Source organism: Panicum hallii, chromosome 2 (genome assembly GCF_002211085.1).
Source record: "Panicum hallii strain FIL2 chromosome 2, PHallii_v3.1, whole genome shotgun sequence".
Taxonomy (NCBI): Eukaryota; Viridiplantae; Streptophyta; class Magnoliopsida; order Poales; family Poaceae; genus Panicum; species Panicum hallii.
Genome location: NC_038043.1, coordinates 1,389,229 through 1,409,906, shown reverse-complemented (window position 1 = coordinate 1,409,906; position 20,678 = coordinate 1,389,229). Strand labels below are relative to the sequence as shown.

The following is a 20,678-nucleotide window of genomic DNA, read 5'->3' as shown; positions in this document are numbered from 1 at the left end:
GTGGTAGCGTGATCGTAGCAATGAGCTCTATCCTTAGTACGCTCTTTTGAAGCTTTTTTTGTTTGATGTGTTGTTCTTAAGTTGTTCTTGTTTGTTTATTTGGTGTACTTGGGCTCGATGCTTGTGTGACGTTAGAAGAAGCACAATTCAAGAGCTTTAAGATTAAGAGTTGCGAGTCAAGAATTGAAGACTCTGAGTAGTATTTCTTTGAATGAAAGGCAAGTATTTCTTGATCATACTCTTGATCCTAATAATCTTTAAAGATACAACTTCATTTTATGGATGCATGTGTCTTAACCTGATGGATGCTAATTAAGCATATGCCTAGTCTTTACAATTATTTCTTGTTAACCTAGGTATTATATTTTTGTTGGATAGCTATGCTAGTTGCTTATACTCTTGGGTTATGGTTGGTTAACCTGAAACAGTGATATACCTATTTTACTTCATGTTTATGGATAATTTGTCTTGTTAATTACAAGATCATCTGTTTAATCGAAATATGGAAAACTATCTAGGAAAACAGTGCAACCACTATACTCTATGGCTCTGGTCTTAGCTAATTAATTAGAAATTCTAACTTGTAATGATCTTATCGAAAGGGTAAGAGGGGAGTGTGTTGATGTGGTATAGTTCGGTCCTCTTGGAGGCTTTGTTTTAGTCCTTGGCTAAGATACCGCCTCATTAAGGAAGGTTATGATCACTGCAGCCCAAAATCTTAGCGGATTGTCACATGTTGGGAATCTTTGTAAAGGCCTCGTAATGAATCCCTAGCCACTCATCTCGGAAGTGTTTAAGAGGCTCGCGACCTCGAGCGACATGGGAAATACAAATTATGGGTAAAGTGTACAACCTCTGCAGAGTGAAAACTGATATATCAGCCGTGCTCACAATTACGAGCGGCTTGGACCCTCACATGATTAATGAACCATATTTATAGTTATGGTTATGCTTCTTATATCTGTTCCTTTTCTTTTAATGTGGGTTTTGGTATGAACTTATATCTTAGTAATCAGGTGCTAATAAAACTTGACCAACTAAAATTGCTTATCGCAGTAAGCCAGTCGGCTTTTCCTTGACTTGGCCTTCATGTCATATGATTTCCAACACTTACTGAATACCAACCATAAATAAATGTACTCACGTTTGTTATAATTGCTGCTCAGAAAAGAAAATTGATGTGAAATCTCTTGAAGATAATGCTGAGTTTTAGGCGTACACAACCCTCGGTCAATTGCCTATGAAGTTGGAGTCTTCGTTTTCAGGATAAGCTGTATATCTATGATAATCTTAATAGTCTTTTAATTCTCTTTTCGCGATACTGTTACTGCATTCGGTTTTGTCCTTAAAAATGGGATGCGCTTTTTATTTTGAAGCGCATGTTGCTGATTTCGGGCTGGCCAAGTTCTTGTAGGATTCAGGCACATCGCAGTGTATGTCTGCCATTGCTGGATCCTAAGGCTATATTGCTCCAGGTAAAGCATCTATCCTCATGACAGTTTGCAAATTTTTTTCTGAACTACTGACAGTACAGGAGTTTTGATAATTCTTGCTGTCTGCTGTTTAAATTGGGAACACAGTTATTGATTTCTGATGCTTAGCGATGCTGTTACAATGCAGATGTGTTGTTAGTTGTGTTACTAATTGTCTGTCACGTTTAGCTAATGAAACATAGCATTGCCTTATATGTCATTCTGGTTACCCATTGAACTGCTGCTTTATATCTAAAGTTTGTATCACTTCTTCAGGTGTAGAAATTTAGAATTGCCCTCTACACTGAGTAGAGAAGCTCTCTTGCCAAATTAACTAACCCCTTTTTTTGGATTTACAGAGTATGCTTATACCCTCAAGGTCGATCAGAAGAGCGATGTCTACAGCTTTGGCGTCGTACTTCTTGAGCTGGTAACTGGAAAGAAGCCGGTAGGGGAGTTTGGGGACGGTGTGGACATAGTCCAGTGGGTCAAGACGATGACGGACTCGAACAAGGAGCAGGTGATCAAGATTATGGACCTCAGGCTTTCAACTGTGCCGGTGCATGAGGTCATGCATGTCTTCTATGTCACGCTGCTGTGTGTCGAGGAGCAGAGCGTGCAGCGGCCTACGATGCGGGAGGTGGTGCAGATGCTCAGTGAGCTTCCTAAGCTGATTATGAGGCAGGGAGAAGGGGATGAGCTTCCCAGTGGCGATGATGGTGCCGTACCTGATCCTCCAGTGTCGTCTGGATCTGTTGAAGCACTGAATGATGAAGCCAAAGAGCAGCAGCACCAACCGAGCTCGCAGTCGTCCCCAACTCAAGATCTCATCAGCATCTGAAAGCAGTCAAGCTTAATTGTTACCATTCCTATTTTTGTTGAAAGTTTGGATATTTCAGGTTTAGGGTGTGGTATTTAGGTTTCTGCACTTCGGGTGTGGAATTAGGGTGTCAAATTTAGCTATCTGGTATTCAGCCATCGTCAATTAGGTGTGGAATCTTTAGGGTCTGAATTGTGGTGTGGTGTGTGCCTTAATTAGGGCATTGTTCTGTATATATCAAGCCTCCTAATGTCCATTGTCCTGTTAGAATTCAGGAGCTTAGTAGGGGGTTAGAAGCCTAGGATTATGGAGCAATCAAGTTTGTTTTGTACAATTGTACTTGTGTTAAGGTAAGCACCTTAGCATTTATGTGTTGTACTGCACTCTGCCCTCAAGTCTCCAGGCAAGAAGAAAGGTGCCTTTGGATGTTGTCAGTTAATGCAATGGCTTTCCTTGCTTAACACTATACAGGAACAGGACTCCTCATCCTGAACAACTGTTCAATAGTACCCTAGTAACATCACTAGCTGTCTGTCCACAAACGCTTGCCTTGACCTTCATTACCTCACAATAATGAAGATTATCATATGGTAAGCCCTTATAACAACTTGCAAGCATTGACAGCCTATGGCTGCAGACCAGCAGGGAACCAAAGCTTTGAAGTGAAGTGAAAGCAACGGCAGGATCGATCAGCCTATGGTTTTATCTCATCCTCCTGACCTGGAGAGGCTTCCTTCGCTCATCCCAATCCCCTTTTCTGTTACTTGGTCCAAAAACTATGAGCTGTGAAGTTTGTGCATGGCGCCCACAAGCACATGCTTGACGCGGGCTCTCTCCAATGTGACATGGAGTGGGCCCACCTGTCATGGACACTTCCTACTGATGCAGCAGAGCAGCTCTACTGCTGCATCAGAGAGCCTTAGGCACTGGCATGGTTGTGGTTGTGGTTGCAGGTATTGTGCTAGTTTCAAAGAGGATCCGGCTGAATTGTGAGATTTGGGATGAATTCAGGCGTTTACAAACATTTGGTTGCAAAACAAGAGTAGGACATGGACTTCAAAATCGTCTACTTCGGATGCTCCAGATCTCCCCAGTCGCGATCACATCTGTTGGCTCGTATCGGCTTTATCCAATCATTCAGACATAGCACGTGTCGTTGTGCAATGATCACAGTCCTTTGTCACTCTGGATGTTCATGTTGTGACTGTAGCAGAGTAGGAAAAAAAATCAAACCAGCATACCATCAGTCACTGTTCACCACTGTTACTCCCTAGTACTCTTCTTAATTTGACTGCCGGCAAAATATGGTAGTAATTCGTTTTTCATCTCTCCTCATTGCTTGAGTGCAGAGTTGCAGATGGCGCTGCCTCCATGGCTCCATGCCGTAGTCAGTGTATCAGCTGATGAAAAGCCATCGCTCCAAGCACTTCCTCACTTTTTACAGGGGCAGGCCTGCATCAATCTCCCTGTAGAACTGAAACCGCACCAACATTTTCACGTCTTTTGGAGAAGTTCATGATGAGTCAAGACGTAGATGGTCACCTCCCGAAACCTCCCATGGACTACACTACACAAATTTTCGACTGCCTATGTTCTGGCATTCGGCAACAGCATGATCAGAAGAGAAAAAGTTGGTGAAACTGACCAATCCACTTGTGTGTGTGAGTGATTGGTCAATGTCACATCATTTGCACGCTTTTTGTGATGGCTGTCCAAAATCTATCAAAAGATAGATACTTTGTTAGGACAAAGCTTTCGGCGATCATTCGGAATGATTTGGTCTTAACTGCGTCTTGCTTTTCTCAGTGGATTTCACACTCAGATTATTATCTTCAGTTTTTGGACCATTAATAGGATACATCAATCGCGTGTAACAGTTTGATCTGAACATTCTTTTATCTGCTCCTGTATGCAGATGGATGACAGTAAACAGGTATCCTAGCTTCTGAATCATGCGTCCGCCTCTGGAAGGCTGAACTGAAGTTTTTTCTTTTTTTTTTTTTGCCACCAGAAGCTCCAAGTCCAACTGTCCAAACTCCAGTGTTTGCCAAGGGCAACCAAAGACTGACAAGAAATTGCTGGAGACAGGTCTATGTGGATGAAGCAAATGGTCGCACCACCAACCCTAATCATTGCTTGGTTCCATGTGTGGAGTGGATCAAAATTTGAAAAAAGACTAAATGCAGTTATGCAGGGGAAAGAACTGTACTGTGAAGAAAAAAGAAGCATAAATGGAATCCTGCAAGTTTGCTGGTCAACTTACATTTGTTTTCTGAAGCACTAACCCACTCACCCATCCAATCCTCCACTAATAACCAGGGTTCACAATTTCGGTAAATAAAATTTATCGGACCCTACCGATAAATGCGAAATATCGAGAATATTGGACAAAAAAAAGTTTCCCAAATTTTTATTGTATGATTTTGCTAGAAACAGTCTCTAAAACAACATACATACCAATTCTATGTATAAGAATAAAGAAGTATGTCAATATATCACAAGTTTAGCACATTAGATGGTTCATTATACGAAATTTTGGTGAAAAAATTTATCACTCTTCAGCAATAAACATGATATATCGGAAATTTCGCCGAAATTTCGGCGAAAAAGTTTTCCCTACTAATAACACTCTGAAACAGTTTATTGTTGTAAGCAACCAATAAAAATCTTAAGCTGAAGGGCGAGTTTAATATATGTGGTCTGAAGTTGACTGTTGGCTCTACTGAAACGATGTTTGTTGCATAGTAGTAGTGCTTTCAGATTGATTTCCTAAATCTAATACATGGCCCGAGAAGAATCTGTGCTTTGGATTCTTCTTGAATCCAGTCAGTCCATGCTGGTGCTGCTTGACTGTACTGAAACCTTCAGACAATGGCACTGCACAGTAGCAATACTGAATGGCAGTCAAAATGTTAGGAGAATGAGCTAAGAACTCGATGCAGAGTCAAGATGGTGGTGCTCTGATCTGGAACACATTGAATCCATTCCAAAATGGACCAGGCCCCAACCAAAATCTTGAATCGGGTCCAGTACCTCAAGCAAGCCCTGCTGCCAATGCAGGGAAAGCCTTGGTCATGCTTCTCATGAGCCCACATGCAGGGAAACATTCAGTGTACTTCGTGATCTATCCATGGTCCAAGAACTTGCTTTGGATTCTGCATGAGTGAGTCCAGGGCACCTGCACAGTCATGCTACTGCACTCAAACCTTGAGACATGTGTGCTGAGCAGTGAGCTACTGGCGTTACTGAATGCAGGTCAATGTGTTAGAGGAGTCTGCATCAGGATTCAGGAACGCATTGCGGTGTCGGAAAGGAATTGGTGCTCTGGAACACATTGATTCCAAACCACAAATGGACCACCGTTCTCACATTGTGGTTCAGTATCAGTCTCAAGGTGATGTAGTGGAGTGATGGGCTATGGGCACCTTACTTGGAGTTACTCAGCGCTGCATTTGCATTCGGGTCTGAAAGAGATGTGACGAAGAGGACCTGCAATTTTCTGAGGTCCAAAGCTGAGTATACCATAGCTAGCAGAGGCCCACTACTGTACTATCTATCATGGGCCTGTCAGGAGTTGCCATTGAGGATTCGTTTTCATGGTGCTCTGGAATTCGAAATGCAGAACAAGGCTTCTCGTGCCACCGCAAAAAAGAAAAAAGGAGAAGAAACGATGAATCCAGCATCTTGCAATTTCTCTCAAGCAAAATCACAGTCTCCCTACCTGAAAGGCGGTAAAAAGCAAAACAAGCATAGGCTATAGTATGTAGATATCATTGTATGAAATTCAGAACAGGTTGATGTTTTTTTTTACTGTCAGAATAGTCTGATTACTTGATGTTACTATAGTCAACCACTCCAACTTCAGTTCCGACATGTCCATTGTACTACTTTAGAAACCTAGCCACTGATAAGCTTTGCTTTTATCTTTTCCAAATCACTGATAAACTTTACTAGTGTCGCCAGCTACAAATCTCGCCATCTGAACAGGGCTGACATCGTAGCTGGTCAGTCGAGAGCTTGAGATCAACCAAAGGCAAGCGCAGAGTCTGTCTGACACCGTCCACAAATTTCACACCCCTTTCAGCGCATTTCCAGATCGGCAGGATCCACTCCCACTTGCGATCTTGCCGACGTTTGCTAGTCAAGCCATTGTCTGCCAAAGGCACCAAGCAGTGCTGAACCTGCAGGGAACAACCAACACGGACGAGTCCAACTTGAACTGTCCGCACGATCTCATCATCTCACTGAATCTTTGCTGAAGACCATACGCGCCGAGTGCTGATTCAGACATGCATCAAAAGCGTCAGATAAACCTCTGAAAGTCTGAATATTTTGCTACTCTGACCACTGTCATCGACGAACTGATGGGCGGATAAGATGGGGTTAACAGAGCACTAACTAGGATTAGTAGTTGGAGCTGAATTGGCAAGGTGCACATGGGCAATTCCGTTTTTGTTTGTCGAGGGCTGGAGGCTGATTTGTCCATGGCTTTTGCCGCATTTCAAACCACTTTGAGATTCTAAACTGTTCCCATTCTCTTGGAGATAGTGCATGCCACAAAAATAATCCAGGATTAAAAAACTTGGCAAAGTTTGTTGAACTGCGAATATACGGTCATGTACTGTTTGCATTCTGAGTTGCGGTCAAAACGCTGTTAAAATGATGCTGCCAGTCAGAAGTGTGAGCAAAACCTTGGTACTGAGGAGAAAAAATAATAAAAAGAAAGGCAAGGCAAAAATAAATACGAGCAAAACAATTGCTTGCTTTCGTTGAGAGTCGAACTCAAGACCTCCCGCTTACTAAACGGGTGCTCTAACCAACTGAGCTACGAAAGCTTGCCGGTAATTTTTTACGTGGAAAGTCATGGGGCAAACCCACACGTGACCAATCCAATTCACTACCCAGTGTGTCTCGTTGAAGGATGGACATCTAACCTCGGAAGATGCTCGCACATGTAATTACCGCATCCTTCAGGTCCCTTGCCAAATGCGGCTGATCAATGTGGCAGGTGTACTATCAGGCCGAAGCGCATACGACAAGCGATGCGAATTCAGCTTCTATCGCCATTGGGTCGACCCGAAACTCATCATCCGAACCAAAAACATACCTTTCATATAGTGGAGCCGACGAGCAAGAGCATGAGCTAATAATTGGAGTAGTACTAGTGATCCAGAGACACCATTAGGATTAGGTCATCTCCTCCACGCCACCAACTGTGGTCACTTGCACGTGGGTTGACAATGCAAATTCCTCGATCGAGCCACACGCCCGGCCGCCATGATCGTCGTCGAGTCACCTACTCCATCCACTACTGTCTAGCTGCTAGGACGTCGCAGTACGTAGGATCGGAATGAATGGATGGAAGTGCAAATATAATGCTTCCTAGTATTTGGCTTCTGGTCGGCACCAAGGGCCGCCAGTGATCGATCGGATGCTGAGTCGTCGTTGGCGCGTCCATGGGCCAGATTGTTATTAGCTAGCTAAGGAATGATAGATAGATGCTCCGATCCGTCCACTACTATATTCGGTCGGTAACCTAACATTATCCGTCGATCCGTCGTGTTTTCATTCTGATGGTAGAAAGATGGGTCTTTGCAGATGGAGATACAGTACAGGCGCCACTAGCTAGAAAGCCGGCCATGATGAGTCTTGAGAGGGTACAGAAAGAAAGGCCTTTTGTTTTAAGCCGCGGGAGGTGCAGCTAGCAGTAGCTGACACGCGTACGACACTGCAGGCAGAGCCCTGCGGGGGATCCTTGTTGGATCTCGGTCGATCTTGAGACCAATAACACACACAATCACAGTTCAGAATGCAATGCGTGGATACAGTAGCAAGTAGCTAGGGTTCGTCCATGCATGTCAAGGGCCACATACGTCCATGCAAGTAGCCCGTAGCCTGCCGTGCAGAGCTGCTCTGCTCGCCATGCATTGGGCAGCAGGTAAGGGGAGAGGTGGCAAAAAGGCAGGTCGGGTGTACATGGTGCGGACTGAAGCGAACACATGCCCTCTGGAATCATGACCAAATGTTTCTATTTTTTGGTGGGATTATATTTCTAAAATTAGCCTCCAACTGGTGATAATCAACGAAAGCTATATAATTTACAAGTCTATATATAAACAAGTTTGCATTTTCAGCCCCATTCCTACTTTGAAGGTATTTTTAAAATTAAATGATCATATGGCCTGCTTTAAAATTAAATGATCATACAGCCTGTTTCCTTGCAAGCTGAGCTAATGATTCGTGAAACGATTTATTCGGCGCAAAATCAGATAGGTCTGTACAGATTATTCCTGTTGTGTTCTTGGCTTTGAGGCAGCTGGCAACACTGTCGACCCACGCAAGTTATCTTCAGCGATCGAGCACATCAGAAATCCTAGTGGGAGAGAACGACCATAGTTATTCAGGCCTTCTGCCTTTAGATTCAGCAGAATCTTCGCAGAACCCTTCTCTAATCTACCAGCTTTACAGGCACGACCTGCGAGCGAGGTGCAAGAAAATTCCAGCCCAGTGGAGATAGAGAACTCCACTGAGACTTTTGACTGCATGACGTGGCGTCCTGCCAGGCATTGCCGCTCGCTTTTAGACTTAATTTCCTGCGCCTGGGTTTCCGGCTTTAATTTCAGCTTGGCATGCGTTTTGTTCCAGCCGCTAGCTAACGCTCCTGTAAAATGATTGAAAAATCACCCGGCGGCCGCCTGAACAGGAGTTGACGCTCGCAAAAGTAAAAAGTTGTCATGATGTTTCTGCCACTTAGTGTTGGTCTAACACCAAGTTGGGAAGTTTCTCGCCATGGTCTAGGTATCCAATTCAGTGAACAGAATGAAAGTTTCTCACAAAAGTAAAAATCAACTAATTTAGCATGCATTGGCCAACAGCCTAAGCCACACTCAATGACGGGAGACGACGACACTTGGTTCTCGCTTGTGGTAGCCAGTGCCTCCGATTCAAAATACATGTAGATATTCAGTTGAGATTCATCTAGTCTGATGAAGATATTCAGTTTTCTTTATCCTCAGTGATCTCCTACTCAATAGCATGCATCGCCCTTATTTTAATCAAATGGTCTTCGATCGAGATTATTAATTCCACCACCATCATCTGCACATAGGAAAGCTTCTTCTTACTGAATCTTCTTTAACATACTATTTCCAGTAGAGGTGCCGGAAAGGTTAAATGATAGATGCTGAATCAACCGTTGGAGGTTAGATGCTTGGACTTTACTCGTGTGTTGGTCGCTGCATTCAGCACCCTCGGTGGAGCTGGCTTGCAAACTAGTGGCGCGCACCATCATGGATGAACTATTTCGGAGACGCAGATGATAGGTTAGGTGAGGAGCCAAAAAGCCCGGGACATGTTCCAGCAGCCGTCCAGGGTGACTGGAACGTTTATTTCCAGCCTCTGGAACATGTCTTTTTGCGAGGTGGAAAAGGCGCACATGCCGCCATGCACTTTTTTTTTTGAAAAAAAAATGAATACATGCAGCCATGCATACTCTGGTCAAATGGTCTTTTTTTTTTGTGCTGCAAGGCATCAGACAGCTGACATGTGGGGCCATGTGTCTGTCTCTTCTGCATCTATTCTCCCACTTGCATTGGAGCAAAGCAAAGCCATTCTGAGCCTCTCGTGTGAGATACTGAGATCTGAATCTTATCTCCTGGCCGTCCAAGTGTCGTCAATGCTTTTGATTGGCCTCGTAGCTTGCTAGCAACTCATCACCTGCACACTGCACTTGCTAATGGTACTTGCCAACTATTTTTCTCCCCTTTCTTATTATTTGTGTGGCATGCGCATTCATGCTACCTGTCCTCTTGACTGTGCAGCGAACAGTGCTTCGCCGTATCAGAATATATGATGGTTCACCTTTAGCTTGCATATTGCACCATCTCTTTAAACTCCGGCCGTCAGTCTTGTCTGGAATGCTGGGAGTTTGATGATTGCCTATATGTACTGATTCCATTGTTCTTGATTGGTTGATTGATGTTCCTTCACCATTTGTTTTGCGCCACTTGGAAATTTGTGCTGGGGCCCTTGGTCAAAAAGGATTTTTTTTTCTCTCGGTCTTATCGTGCGATTAAATATATGTAATAATTTGGGATTCGATCAGCATGTCGAGTCAAAATGTACGTGATTGTGCGCCTGTGAGAGTTTATGCAAAATGATATTCTTTTCTTATCGTCAGGTTAGGTCTAGAGATATTCTTGATCCAACAGATGAACTTAAAATTCCAAATAAAATGAACCATACAAGCATGCAATAGTGCTCCTCTGAAACAATTGATGTCTTGCTACAAGCTAGATATACAAACTTTTCAGAGGGTATATCTTTGAATGTGTGGTGCCTACTACGCTACTCCAGAATTGTCCTAATCTTTCTTGACAGATAGAGTTATTAATGAATTAAATACAATTAAATAAATTATCAATGAAGTGATGGTGGACAAGGTGGTGAGCACCTGAAAGGATATTATTACAATGAGGACGCGAACATCGATTACCATCGACAAATTTTCCCCTTAGCGTGTTTCTTTAATAGATATACATCATTCATCATATATTGTTATGCACTTATGCTCAGTTGCAACGCTCATAATCCCATGAGATCCTGCGAAACTATTTTAGAAATTTCTCAGGAAAGGGTACAGTTAAAAACTGTTCCCAAATGGAAATTGTTTCAACGAATTATTATGGGGTATGTAGTTATTACAAAGATTCACAAATTATGAGGCTATATATGTTTTGGATCGTGGTAGGCAAATACGGTTAAGTTATGTCGCTGTTAGAGACATTTACTGCATTATCTTTTATCTACCTGCATGATGTCAAGTCAATTTAATTTTTACTTGACATCATCTGCAACTAGTCTCGTACAAGATTCTTGATTAAAAAAAATAGCAGAAACTATCCAGCGTCTATGTCATTTTCCTCTCGAAGAAAACTGAAGTCTTTTTTTTTATATGAGTGTTGCAATAATGAACTAGTCTATAATACCACCAGCTGGGTTATTTTGAGGATAGTATGCTTGCATGCATGTAGCAAAGGGATGGCAACATTATACAAACTAAGCCCGAACATGCATGATCGATGAATGTGTTGTTGTCTTCAGAAAAGCAGCAAACGGTTGCACAAAGGCTCCAACCGCAACTAAATGGTGACCCTTTTAGTTAGGTTGGTGTTACCAACCGGAACTTTAAAAAAATCTGGACCTTTAATCCCAGTTAGAGGCACCAACCGGAACAGCGAGGGGTTTTTAGTCCCGGCTGGTGGCTCCAACCAGGACTAAATATCCTCGCCACCCACTAGTCCCGGGTCCAATAGCAGCCGGGACTAATGTCAAAGATCAAAAATCATTTCTGTACTAGTGTACATATGTGAAACGAATGCAAGATAACATGACAGTAGCAGGGCCGGACCAGATTTCGCACTGGTAGCTTTAGACCTAATAAGTAGCAGCGCATGTGGCTGAAATTCACTCAAATTAGAGGTGAATCAGTGTGGAATAATCATGAGATTCTGTGTGAAATCACAGTCATTAATTATATTTTTTGCAAGACCTGTAGCCATTGTATTTCTGAAATCACAATCATTATATATGCGACCACAATTATCTGCAAATCATGGGATTCTGTGAGATAAAAAGATATGGTGTGAAATATTTATATTGAATATACAGTGCATCCAAAATAGATTCCCCAGGCGCCGTAAAAACGAATCTGTTGAAAATCTGGATCATGAGGATGCATCCACACTTGACAGTTTTCACACGGTACAGAGAACCTTACCTCATAATATAGCAGCTCATTTATACGCATTACTAAGAATGAACTGGTTTAATTATGTTTGTAGCTAAGTCACCATAATTTTTTTTAAGCCACCATAATTATTTTTTCCTTACATGAGAAGTATACAGTGGGGTGAAAACCTAGTGCTTGAGATCTAGTAGAGTGCACTATATCAAAGAGGAACATGGTTGACAACAATGCATACAGAAATTAAAAAGTGTAAAAAAAATTCAAAATAAAGTTGATTATTTATAATTAAAACTAGGATGGAAACGTGCATAGAATCTCATGTTGTACTACTAAGATTTATATACCTATATTTAATAAAAAAAGATTCCCTGCTCTTCTACATATATATTTTTTTAGAAAAGATACGCCTATTAATTACTTATTGGCATTGAATTCCTAGCATGCATGCACCATGTACTGGACACCCCCCAAGAGGCATGCACACACAGTAATCATAAAAATGGAATGTCCAATTCTTTTTCACACATGGAGAAAGTGCTTTGGTATCCCTTTGGCTGGATGAGATCATCAATCAGACCCCTTATTAATTGGTTGGTCCAGAATCCAGATGCTTGATCCTATGTGCATGCAAGCACCACCATAGTGCAGGCATACATAATGTATACATGGTGGATGAAGTTTCCCAAGCTGGTAATTCCACTTGATTTGCAACCTTCTATTCTCCTTAATCTCTCCATCTCTCTCTCTCTCATTGTGCTATGAAGAATGCACTCAGTAATTAGTGAACAATAAACATTTGAGTATCAGAAGATATGGTGTAAGATATACACTGAAGATACAGTGCATCCAATAGATTCCAACATGAGCTGTAAAACTGTTGAAATAGGAGATAGTAACAGTGATCTTGGAATCTGATGAAAATTTGAATCATGCAGATGGATGCATCCACACTTGACAATTCACACGGCATACAGATAACCTTACCTCATCATATAGAGCAGCTCATTTATAAATAGGCATAGCTAAGAATGAACAGGTGTATACATCCAAATGAACAGCTAGGTGTCTATAGCCAAGTCACAATTATCTTAATTTCCTTCCATGAGAAGTATCCATTTTTCAATTTATTTTTACAGCGAAAATAATACTGGCACCGAGTATTTGCATTGGCTGGATGAGATTCTTCAGCGAGAGCCCTCAATAATTGGTAGTAGGTCGAGATTCTTGATTTGATCCTGTGTGCATGCAAGCTAAACCATGTTTAGCTTAAAGAATGGATGGCAGATGAGGTGTTCACATATGGTAATCCTCCTTTGCAATCTTTAATTTATTGATTCTCGTTCACTGATCTAGAGATCTCTCTCTCTCTCTCTCTCTCTCTCTCTCTCTCTCTCTCGCCCCCCCCCCCTATTAGTATCTTTTTAGAGAGAGAATTTTAGTGTTGCAGTGAGAGTGTACTGGTACTAGAGAGTAGAGAGAGACACGACGACAGTGTGAAAAAAGAAGAAGAAGAAAAAACGTGACAAGCCGACACACAGAAGGTGGCACAGTGAGCGCTTTCCCCGCATCAAATCCCAACCGCTCGTCTGCAAAAGGCAAGCAGAACACGGCCACGGCCGCGCCACCCCCGGCCGGCCGCCCGCTTACAAAAGGACCACCGGCTCCTCCCCTCCTCCCTCCCACAGCCACCGTCTCATCCTCTGCTCATCTGTGTCCCTCGCACAGCTCGAGCACGAGGGGAAGAGTGAGTCGAGAGAGCAGGCGGCAGGCCGGCCAGCGCAATGGTGACGGAGAGGCACCAGCAGCCGGCGGCGGCGGGGAAGGTGGCCGCCTTCAACCTCGCCGAGGCCGGCTTCGGCGACCGGCCGGACCTCGACGACGACGGCCGCGAGAGGCGCACAGGTAACGCATCTACCTGCCTGCCTGCCTGTGCATGCATCTATCTGTACTGTGGGCACGCCTGATGAACTAACCAGCCATGCGGCACGGCCGGCAGGGACGCTGGTGACGGCGAGCGCGCACATCATCACGGCGGTGATCGGGTCCGGCGTGCTTTCGCTGGCGTGGGCGATCGCGCAGCTGGGGTGGGTGATCGGCCCCGTCGTGCTGGTGGCCTTCTCCGTCATCACCTGGTTCTGCTCCAGCCTCCTCGCCGACTGCTACCGCGCCCCCGACCCCGTCCACGGCAAGCGCAACTACACCTACGGCCAGGCCGTCCGGGCATACCTCGGTACGCTCCCCGCCGCCGCCGCCATGGATAGATGGAAGAGCTTTCTGGATCTTCTTTGGAATAATGGCATCCTGATGACGATTTCGTTTCCTTCTGTGCTCGTGGTTCGCCTTCGAGACTTCAGGGGTTTCCAAGTACCGGCTGTGCTCGCTGGCGCAGTACATCAACCTCGTCGGCGTCACCATCGGCTACACCATCACCACGGCCATCAGCATGGGGTACGCATCATCTACTCGCATTCTTTCTTCCCTGACTCCGATAAGCTTTGCTTCCGTGTCTGGAACCACCACTGCACGCTCCTCCCATGTTTCACGCTGGTATGCAAACCAACTAGCTGGGCGTGCCCTGTCACTGTAGCTGTAGCACGATTAAATGAGCATGAAAAATCTGCCAAACTGGCAAACTTTGTCTGGTTCGAGGTAGCATTTGGTGCTGCAAAGTCCAAATTCTGTTTCGTTTGTTGTTGTGACTCCAAATTCTGTTCGGATTATTTGTTCCTTTTTTATGAAACTGGTTGTTGTTAATTTGTTCTTTTTTGAGGGGATTGGTAGAAAGGAGTTCTAGGTAGGAAAAGATGGAGGTTGATGGATGTATACTAATCCTGATGATTGGTGAGTCATCTGCGTGGTGGTAGTCAGAGAAGGGATGTCTTTTAAGGATCCAGAGGGCAGGGGAAAAGTGGGCAAGGTAACATTATTTGACACTTAAAAAGTGCTTGGAAAAATAAGAAGATGGTACCACTGCTTCCTTTTTCTCCCCCCACCTTGGAAAAGATGTGGCGAAAAGGAGTGGCTTGTATTAACATGCCTGGAAGAAGAATCTTCTTGTTACTTTTTAAAAAAAAATAAAGAAAAAAGAATAATCTTTTTTTCTTCGACAGAAACAACACCTGGCAAATGGCGGAGAAGCAATGATATATACATTTTGATCACAGCCATGCATGCAAATGAAGTAGTTTTGTGAGTTAAGTTTTTGCTTGCTGAACCCTAAACCATCCGACGTCGATCTTGTACTTGCAGGGCGATCAAGCGGTCCAACTGCTTCCACCGCAACGGTCACTCCGCCGACTGCGAGGCCTCCAACACGACAAACATGATCATCTTCGCCGGCATCCAGATCCTGCTCTCGCAGCTGCCCAACTTCCACAAGCTCTGGTGGCTCTCCATCGTCGCCGCCGTCATGTCCCTCGCCTACTCCTCCATCGGGCTCGGTCTCTCCATCGCCAAGATTGCAGGTCCTTACAATAGCTCAGTCACTCGTTCACTCACTGATACTTTTCTCATTAGTTCATATGATCCATTGGTCAGCTGGATAGTTAACTGATTGGCAAGGAAAAAAACAAAAAGGAAAAAAAACAAAGATGAGATAACTGCTCTTGATTGGTAGGACACATCCATCCATCCTTGATACGTGAGGACATTGGACATGTTGGCAATGGCCTTTTTTGTTGGTATCATACATGTTGGCCCTTGAGGCAATGCATGTGTCTGCTGGTTTTCTTTCTGATGGGTTGATTGATGATCTGTGTGCATGCAGGTGGGGTGCACGCCAGGACGACGCTGACTGGGGCGACCGTGGGGGTCGATGTGTCCGCGACCGAGAAGATCTGGAAGACGTTCCAGTCCCTGGGAGACATCGCCTTCGCCTACTCCTACTCCAACGTCCTCATAGAAATCCAGGTACTAATTTCAACTCAGAAACTGCATGCAGATGCAGTACAGTAACCTTGGAAAGTTCACATTTTCATCTGTGTTATGTGTAGGACAATTGTTCATCTGAGTCTTTTAAAAAAGAACAGCTCAATCTGAAGATGTTAGTACCATGCATGGTGCATGAGCAGCCCATGCATGCGGCCATGCCCGTGATCTGATCTTTTGGCTGTAGCCTGTAGGAAGGGACAAACTCTTGATGCATGCAAAAGACTGAAAGAGTGTGGGTGAAGCGAACCAGCTCACTAGAGAACAAAATTAGCAGTCCAATCCTACATCATAAATAAAACTAAAAAATGTTTCTTTTCTAGAGTAAGATGGTGCAGTAGTCAACACGGGTCTCTACTGCATTGAACCCAGTGCAGGCTAGTGTATTGATAGACTCTGCATGCGTACAAAGAGAGAATTGTTTTGAAGCCAAATCTTTGCCGTGAAGTACTCCCTGGCCTTTCATCTTTCACCTACCAATGTCCAAAGTTTTCTTGTCCTAGCTAGAAACAGTGGTCAGGGATGAGCATTGCTCCTAATAGAGAACAATACTGAAAATGATCCTGATTCAAAATGGCAGGCATCCCTCGTCGAGTAAAACTTATCCATACTCTTGTTCAGAATAGTAAATCTTATCCTGCTCATCAAATGCCACAAACACTGCATCTAGGATGCTCAGAATGTGACCTCTGAACTGAGTACTCCTACCATACATGGATCAGCCATAGTGTTTGTTGGTAGGAAAGGGAAACATGGTAGGTGCATACATTGCATCTGTTACTCTCTGGCTGAAATGCAGAAGCCACACCTGTTTCCAACACCACATTTACACCTTGCGCTAATCTCAACGCCTCAGCTGGCAGAGTTCTCTCAATACTTGGCAGAGTAGGCCTGTATGTAGGCCATCCGCCTTCATAGGTCAACGCAGTGAGATCGCAAAAATTTACCCCTCCTTGGAATTTACAGTTCCAATACGTTCTACTCTACCAGTAACGTTTTACTCTACCAGTAAGTAGTAAGCTAGTGTGTAATGCAATGGGCTGATGATGATGATTGATGCAGGACACGCTGCGGTCGAGCCCGCCGGAGAACGCGGTGATGAAGAAGGCCTCCTTCATCGGCGTGTCGACGACCACCATGTTCTACATGCTCTGCGGCGTGCTGGGCTACGCGGCGTTCGGCAACCAGGCGCCGGGGAACTTCCTCACGGGCTTCGGCTTCTACGACCCCTTCTGGCTCATCGACGTCGGCAACGTCTGCATCGCCGTTCACCTCATCGGCGCCTACCAGGTCTTCTGCCAGCCCATCTACCAGTTCGTCGAGGCCTGGGCGCGCGACCGGTGGCCCGACAGCGGCTTCCTCAACGCCGAGCGCGTCGTGCGCGTGCCCCTCGCCGGCGACTTCCCGCTCAGCCCGTTCCGGCTGGTGTGGCGCACGGCATACGTCGTGCTCACGTCGCTGGTGGCCATGATCTTCCCCTTCTTCAACGACTTCCTGGGCCTCATCGGCGCCGTCTCCTTCTGGCCGCTCACCGTCTACTTCCCCGTCCAGATGTACATGGCGCAGGCCAAGACGCGCCGCTTCTCGCCGACGTGGACGTGGATGAACGTGCTCAGCTTCTCCTGCCTCGTCGTGTCGCTGCTCGCTGCCGCCGGATCCGTCCAGGGGCTCATCAAGGACCTCAAGGGCTACAAGCCGTTCAAGGTCTCCTAATAAGGACTGATGGAACATTAGCTGCAGCAATGAACTCTGAAGCGTGCATGATCGAGCTAGCATGCATAGTAGTGACGATACAGACAGTCATGACAGGATATGATGATGGGTCGTCAGGCAGGTTAATTCCAGTGCTGTTAATGTTGGTGAAAGTAGCCTAATTAAGTAAGTAATATGGTTTGGATTATTGAACTTTGAAATGTGTATGTAATTAAGTTTAAGTGTAATGCCAGCAGCAACAGGTTGTTAGTCTGGGCAAATGGAAATAAGATGCTAGAACTCAGTTGACTGAAATCGTTTAAAACCAGTAGCACAAAAGCATCAGATGCTTGTACTACTCTCTATCTGCATGTCTCTATCTACTACTCTCTACTACTAGGCCAAAGTGCCCACTGCTGGATAAGGATACCCAAGGAATAGGGATGAAAACAGGGAGAAAATAGAAAATGGATATCCGAGATATCCGAATCCATTTTCATACGTATCCGATCCGCTTCCATTCTAGGAGATGGAAATTGGAAGAAAATAGGAAGACGAATATCCAACGTATCCGAATCCGTTTCCATACATATCCAAACCGATTCCATCCTTACCGAGGAAAGAGACACAACAAACCCTGCAACCCAAAACAGGGGATGCACCTTTTCAGTAGTAAATGGCAGCTGCTATATATGACTTGCCATGCCAAGCTCCCATTCCTTAGTTTCATCTACGGCCTACCAACCAACCATCCAACAATAGCATCTCAAATAGTATTATACAAATTATTACTCCCTCAAATCAACCATTTTAGCATCTCAACCGATGCTAAAAAAAGATTCTGTCACGTCACTATAATGTAACTGATTCTTTTTTATCATTGCAGCTAGAAAACCACTATTTGTGAGATAAGTAACTGTCTAACTGATCCAAGAAATCACAAAAGAAAAATAAATGATTCAAGGACTAAGTCATCAGTCACACCTACAAGGATTTCCTACAGTTGATGTCTTTCTTGTGATGGATGTGTTCAACTATATATCACCTTTTGATTCCACAGGAGAGGAGATATGTATGGGCACATTTGCGTACTGATTGTTTACAGACAGATTAGGAGAGGCCAGGTTATGTTTTGTAAACGATTAGTAAAAAGATTAGTACAAATACCATTTCCCTTACAAAATCAAAATAATTCACTACTTATTATAGGCTTTACCAAGCAGAATAATATGTCGCGAATGAAAAGGACTTCATGAGTAGGAATCCATACCCTTCCATCCATCTTGCTCATCATGTACCTAGCAACTGTTATCATTTCAACCAAAGTATTACACTCAACATATGAATCTACATGCTAGCCATTGAATGTCTCTCTACCACGTCTGAGTTTGCTTGCGTCATTGCACCAACGCACTGTCGGTTCAACCAGTGCTGAAAACCTTTAGGCTTCTCCAACTCCAAATGCTTCTGCATCAGTAAACTACTAATGCACCGACGCCTTCTTTTGCACCGTCGGTTTAACCGGTGCCTCTATCATTTCTTCACTTGATTGCCATATCATCTTTCCATTGCACCGACGCCTCCCTTCTTGTAACGTCGGTTCAACCGGTGCTACTAACTTGATCACAGTAGCAATTTCTCAATACACCGGTCAGTTCATTTTTAAGGCTGTCGGTTTAACCGGTCGCCTATTTCCTGCTGCACCATATCCAAATCATCTCTGCATTTTCACTACAACTTGGACACCTTGATAGCAATTTGTACCATCTTGTATATGGATTAGACTCCATCTATAGGACCTAGAAATCCTACAAATTTGAGCTCACAGACTCCTTAGTCCCATTGACTATGCTGTCGCACAATCACAAAAAACACAATAATAGACTAATAGGCCATATTTCTTACACAATCTATACATCTCCTTGAAAAAGAGCTAGACCATTATAGTATACCCAAATCATAAACAATAGTTGCTTTAGTATATATTTCACCAGCTAAACTTTATTAATACATAAAGGGAAGGGATCAGAGGCTCAGAATGTGATGTTTATATGGCACACAATATTTTATATTTCTTACCATCGTGTTTTCTCAAAAGTTGCAAACTGAGTGAAATGGTAAGGTTTTTTACTGTGAAACCTATTTATCCGGATTTGAATCATATGCTCCTATTTTCTTGGATTTTTAGTATTAGGGTGGCATGCCTCTCAACATGATGCATTTACGGTGACTTAATCAATCTTAAAATCTATTTGTCCATTTCCTCAAATGTGCTCGTAGAAAAAGGTATGTGTGTGCGCGTTTATATTAATGTTTACATTTACAACGTGTCTCAAAAAAGTATTAACTGATGCCCGTCTAAAATATTCTTTATATCATTTGAATCAACTTCATGAGGAGTAACAATTAATAAGGGGATATATATTTATAACCCAACTAGTTATAGCAGTAAATTCCAAAGAGAAAAGAGTTCGAACAGAAGAATTTGATTTCTTCTTTTTCTTCTTCTTCTTTTCAGAAAATTTTCTCTTTCTTGGCTGGCCAACTTTTTTTGGTCTTCCATTTTGTCACGGGCGACCAAATTGCAATACATAGGCCTTAACGTAGTGTGCCTTCATGAACTTGAGACACTCGTGTTCACTGATCAAATAAAAGATGTTGCATCCTCTAAAAAAAATTATAAGGTGTTGCAGGTTGGTCCAGTTTTGTTCTCTCTGCTCGAAAGCAAATTGACAGATCATGTGAGCTCGGTTTACAAACTTAGAAGTAAATTGAACTCTGTTTATCTCTCTCTCAAAAAAAATCCGAGCTCAGACTAATAGGTCCCGTCATGCATGGTCTATGCGCTTTGACCGGTGCTTAAAAGATTATTATCTTTTGTCACTACAATGTAACTGAATCCTTTTAAAATTCTAGATAAAAAGATGGTATTTATTATGAGACAAGTAACTGTCTAACTGATCCAGGAAATCGCAAAAGAAAGTAACTGGTTCAAGGACCAAGTGTTCTGCACGCAACA

At 43.6% G+C, this 20,678-nt stretch overlaps 1 protein-coding gene, 1 non-coding gene and 1 pseudogene across 2 annotated transcripts; 2 read left to right on the top strand and 1 right to left on the bottom strand.

Moving 5' to 3' along the window:
- The first annotated feature begins 1,351 nt into the window (after positions 1 to 1,351).
- On the top strand, positions 1,352 to 2,704 carry LOC112880021 (annotated as a pseudogene).
- A 4,349-nt stretch (positions 2,705 to 7,053) lies between these two features.
- TRNAT-AGU lies at positions 7,054 to 7,127 on the bottom strand. Its single transcript has one exon. It is a non-coding gene; the product is annotated as a tRNA-Thr (tRNA).
- Positions 7,128 to 13,701: 6,574 nt separating this feature from the next.
- LOC112883332 (amino acid permease 6) lies at positions 13,702 to 17,984 on the top strand. Its single transcript, XM_025948614.1, has 6 exons — positions 13,702 to 13,942; positions 14,037 to 14,270; positions 14,395 to 14,488; positions 15,290 to 15,504; positions 15,807 to 15,949; positions 17,030 to 17,984. Exons 1-6 carry the CDS (start codon positions 13,822 to 13,824, stop codon positions 17,678 to 17,680), a joined length of 1,458 nt encoding a protein of 485 aa, XP_025804399.1. The 5' UTR covers positions 13,702 to 13,821; the 3' UTR covers positions 17,681 to 17,984.
- Positions 17,985 to 20,678: the final 2,694 nt, after the last annotated feature.

Bases quoted from the DNA above. Each gene is read 5' to 3' on its own strand.
- LOC112883332 (XM_025948614.1), top strand. From the start codon at position 13,822: ATGGTGACGGAGAGGCACCAGCAGCCGGCGGCGGCGGGGAAGGTGGCC. The intron at 14,271-14,394 runs GTACGCTCCCCG...TCGAGACTTCAG, and splicing joins GGCCGTCCGGGCATACCTCG to GGGTTTCCAAGTACCGGCTG. The intron at 15,505-15,806 runs GTCCTTACAATA...GTGTGCATGCAG, and splicing joins CTCCATCGCCAAGATTGCAG to GTGGGGTGCACGCCAGGACG.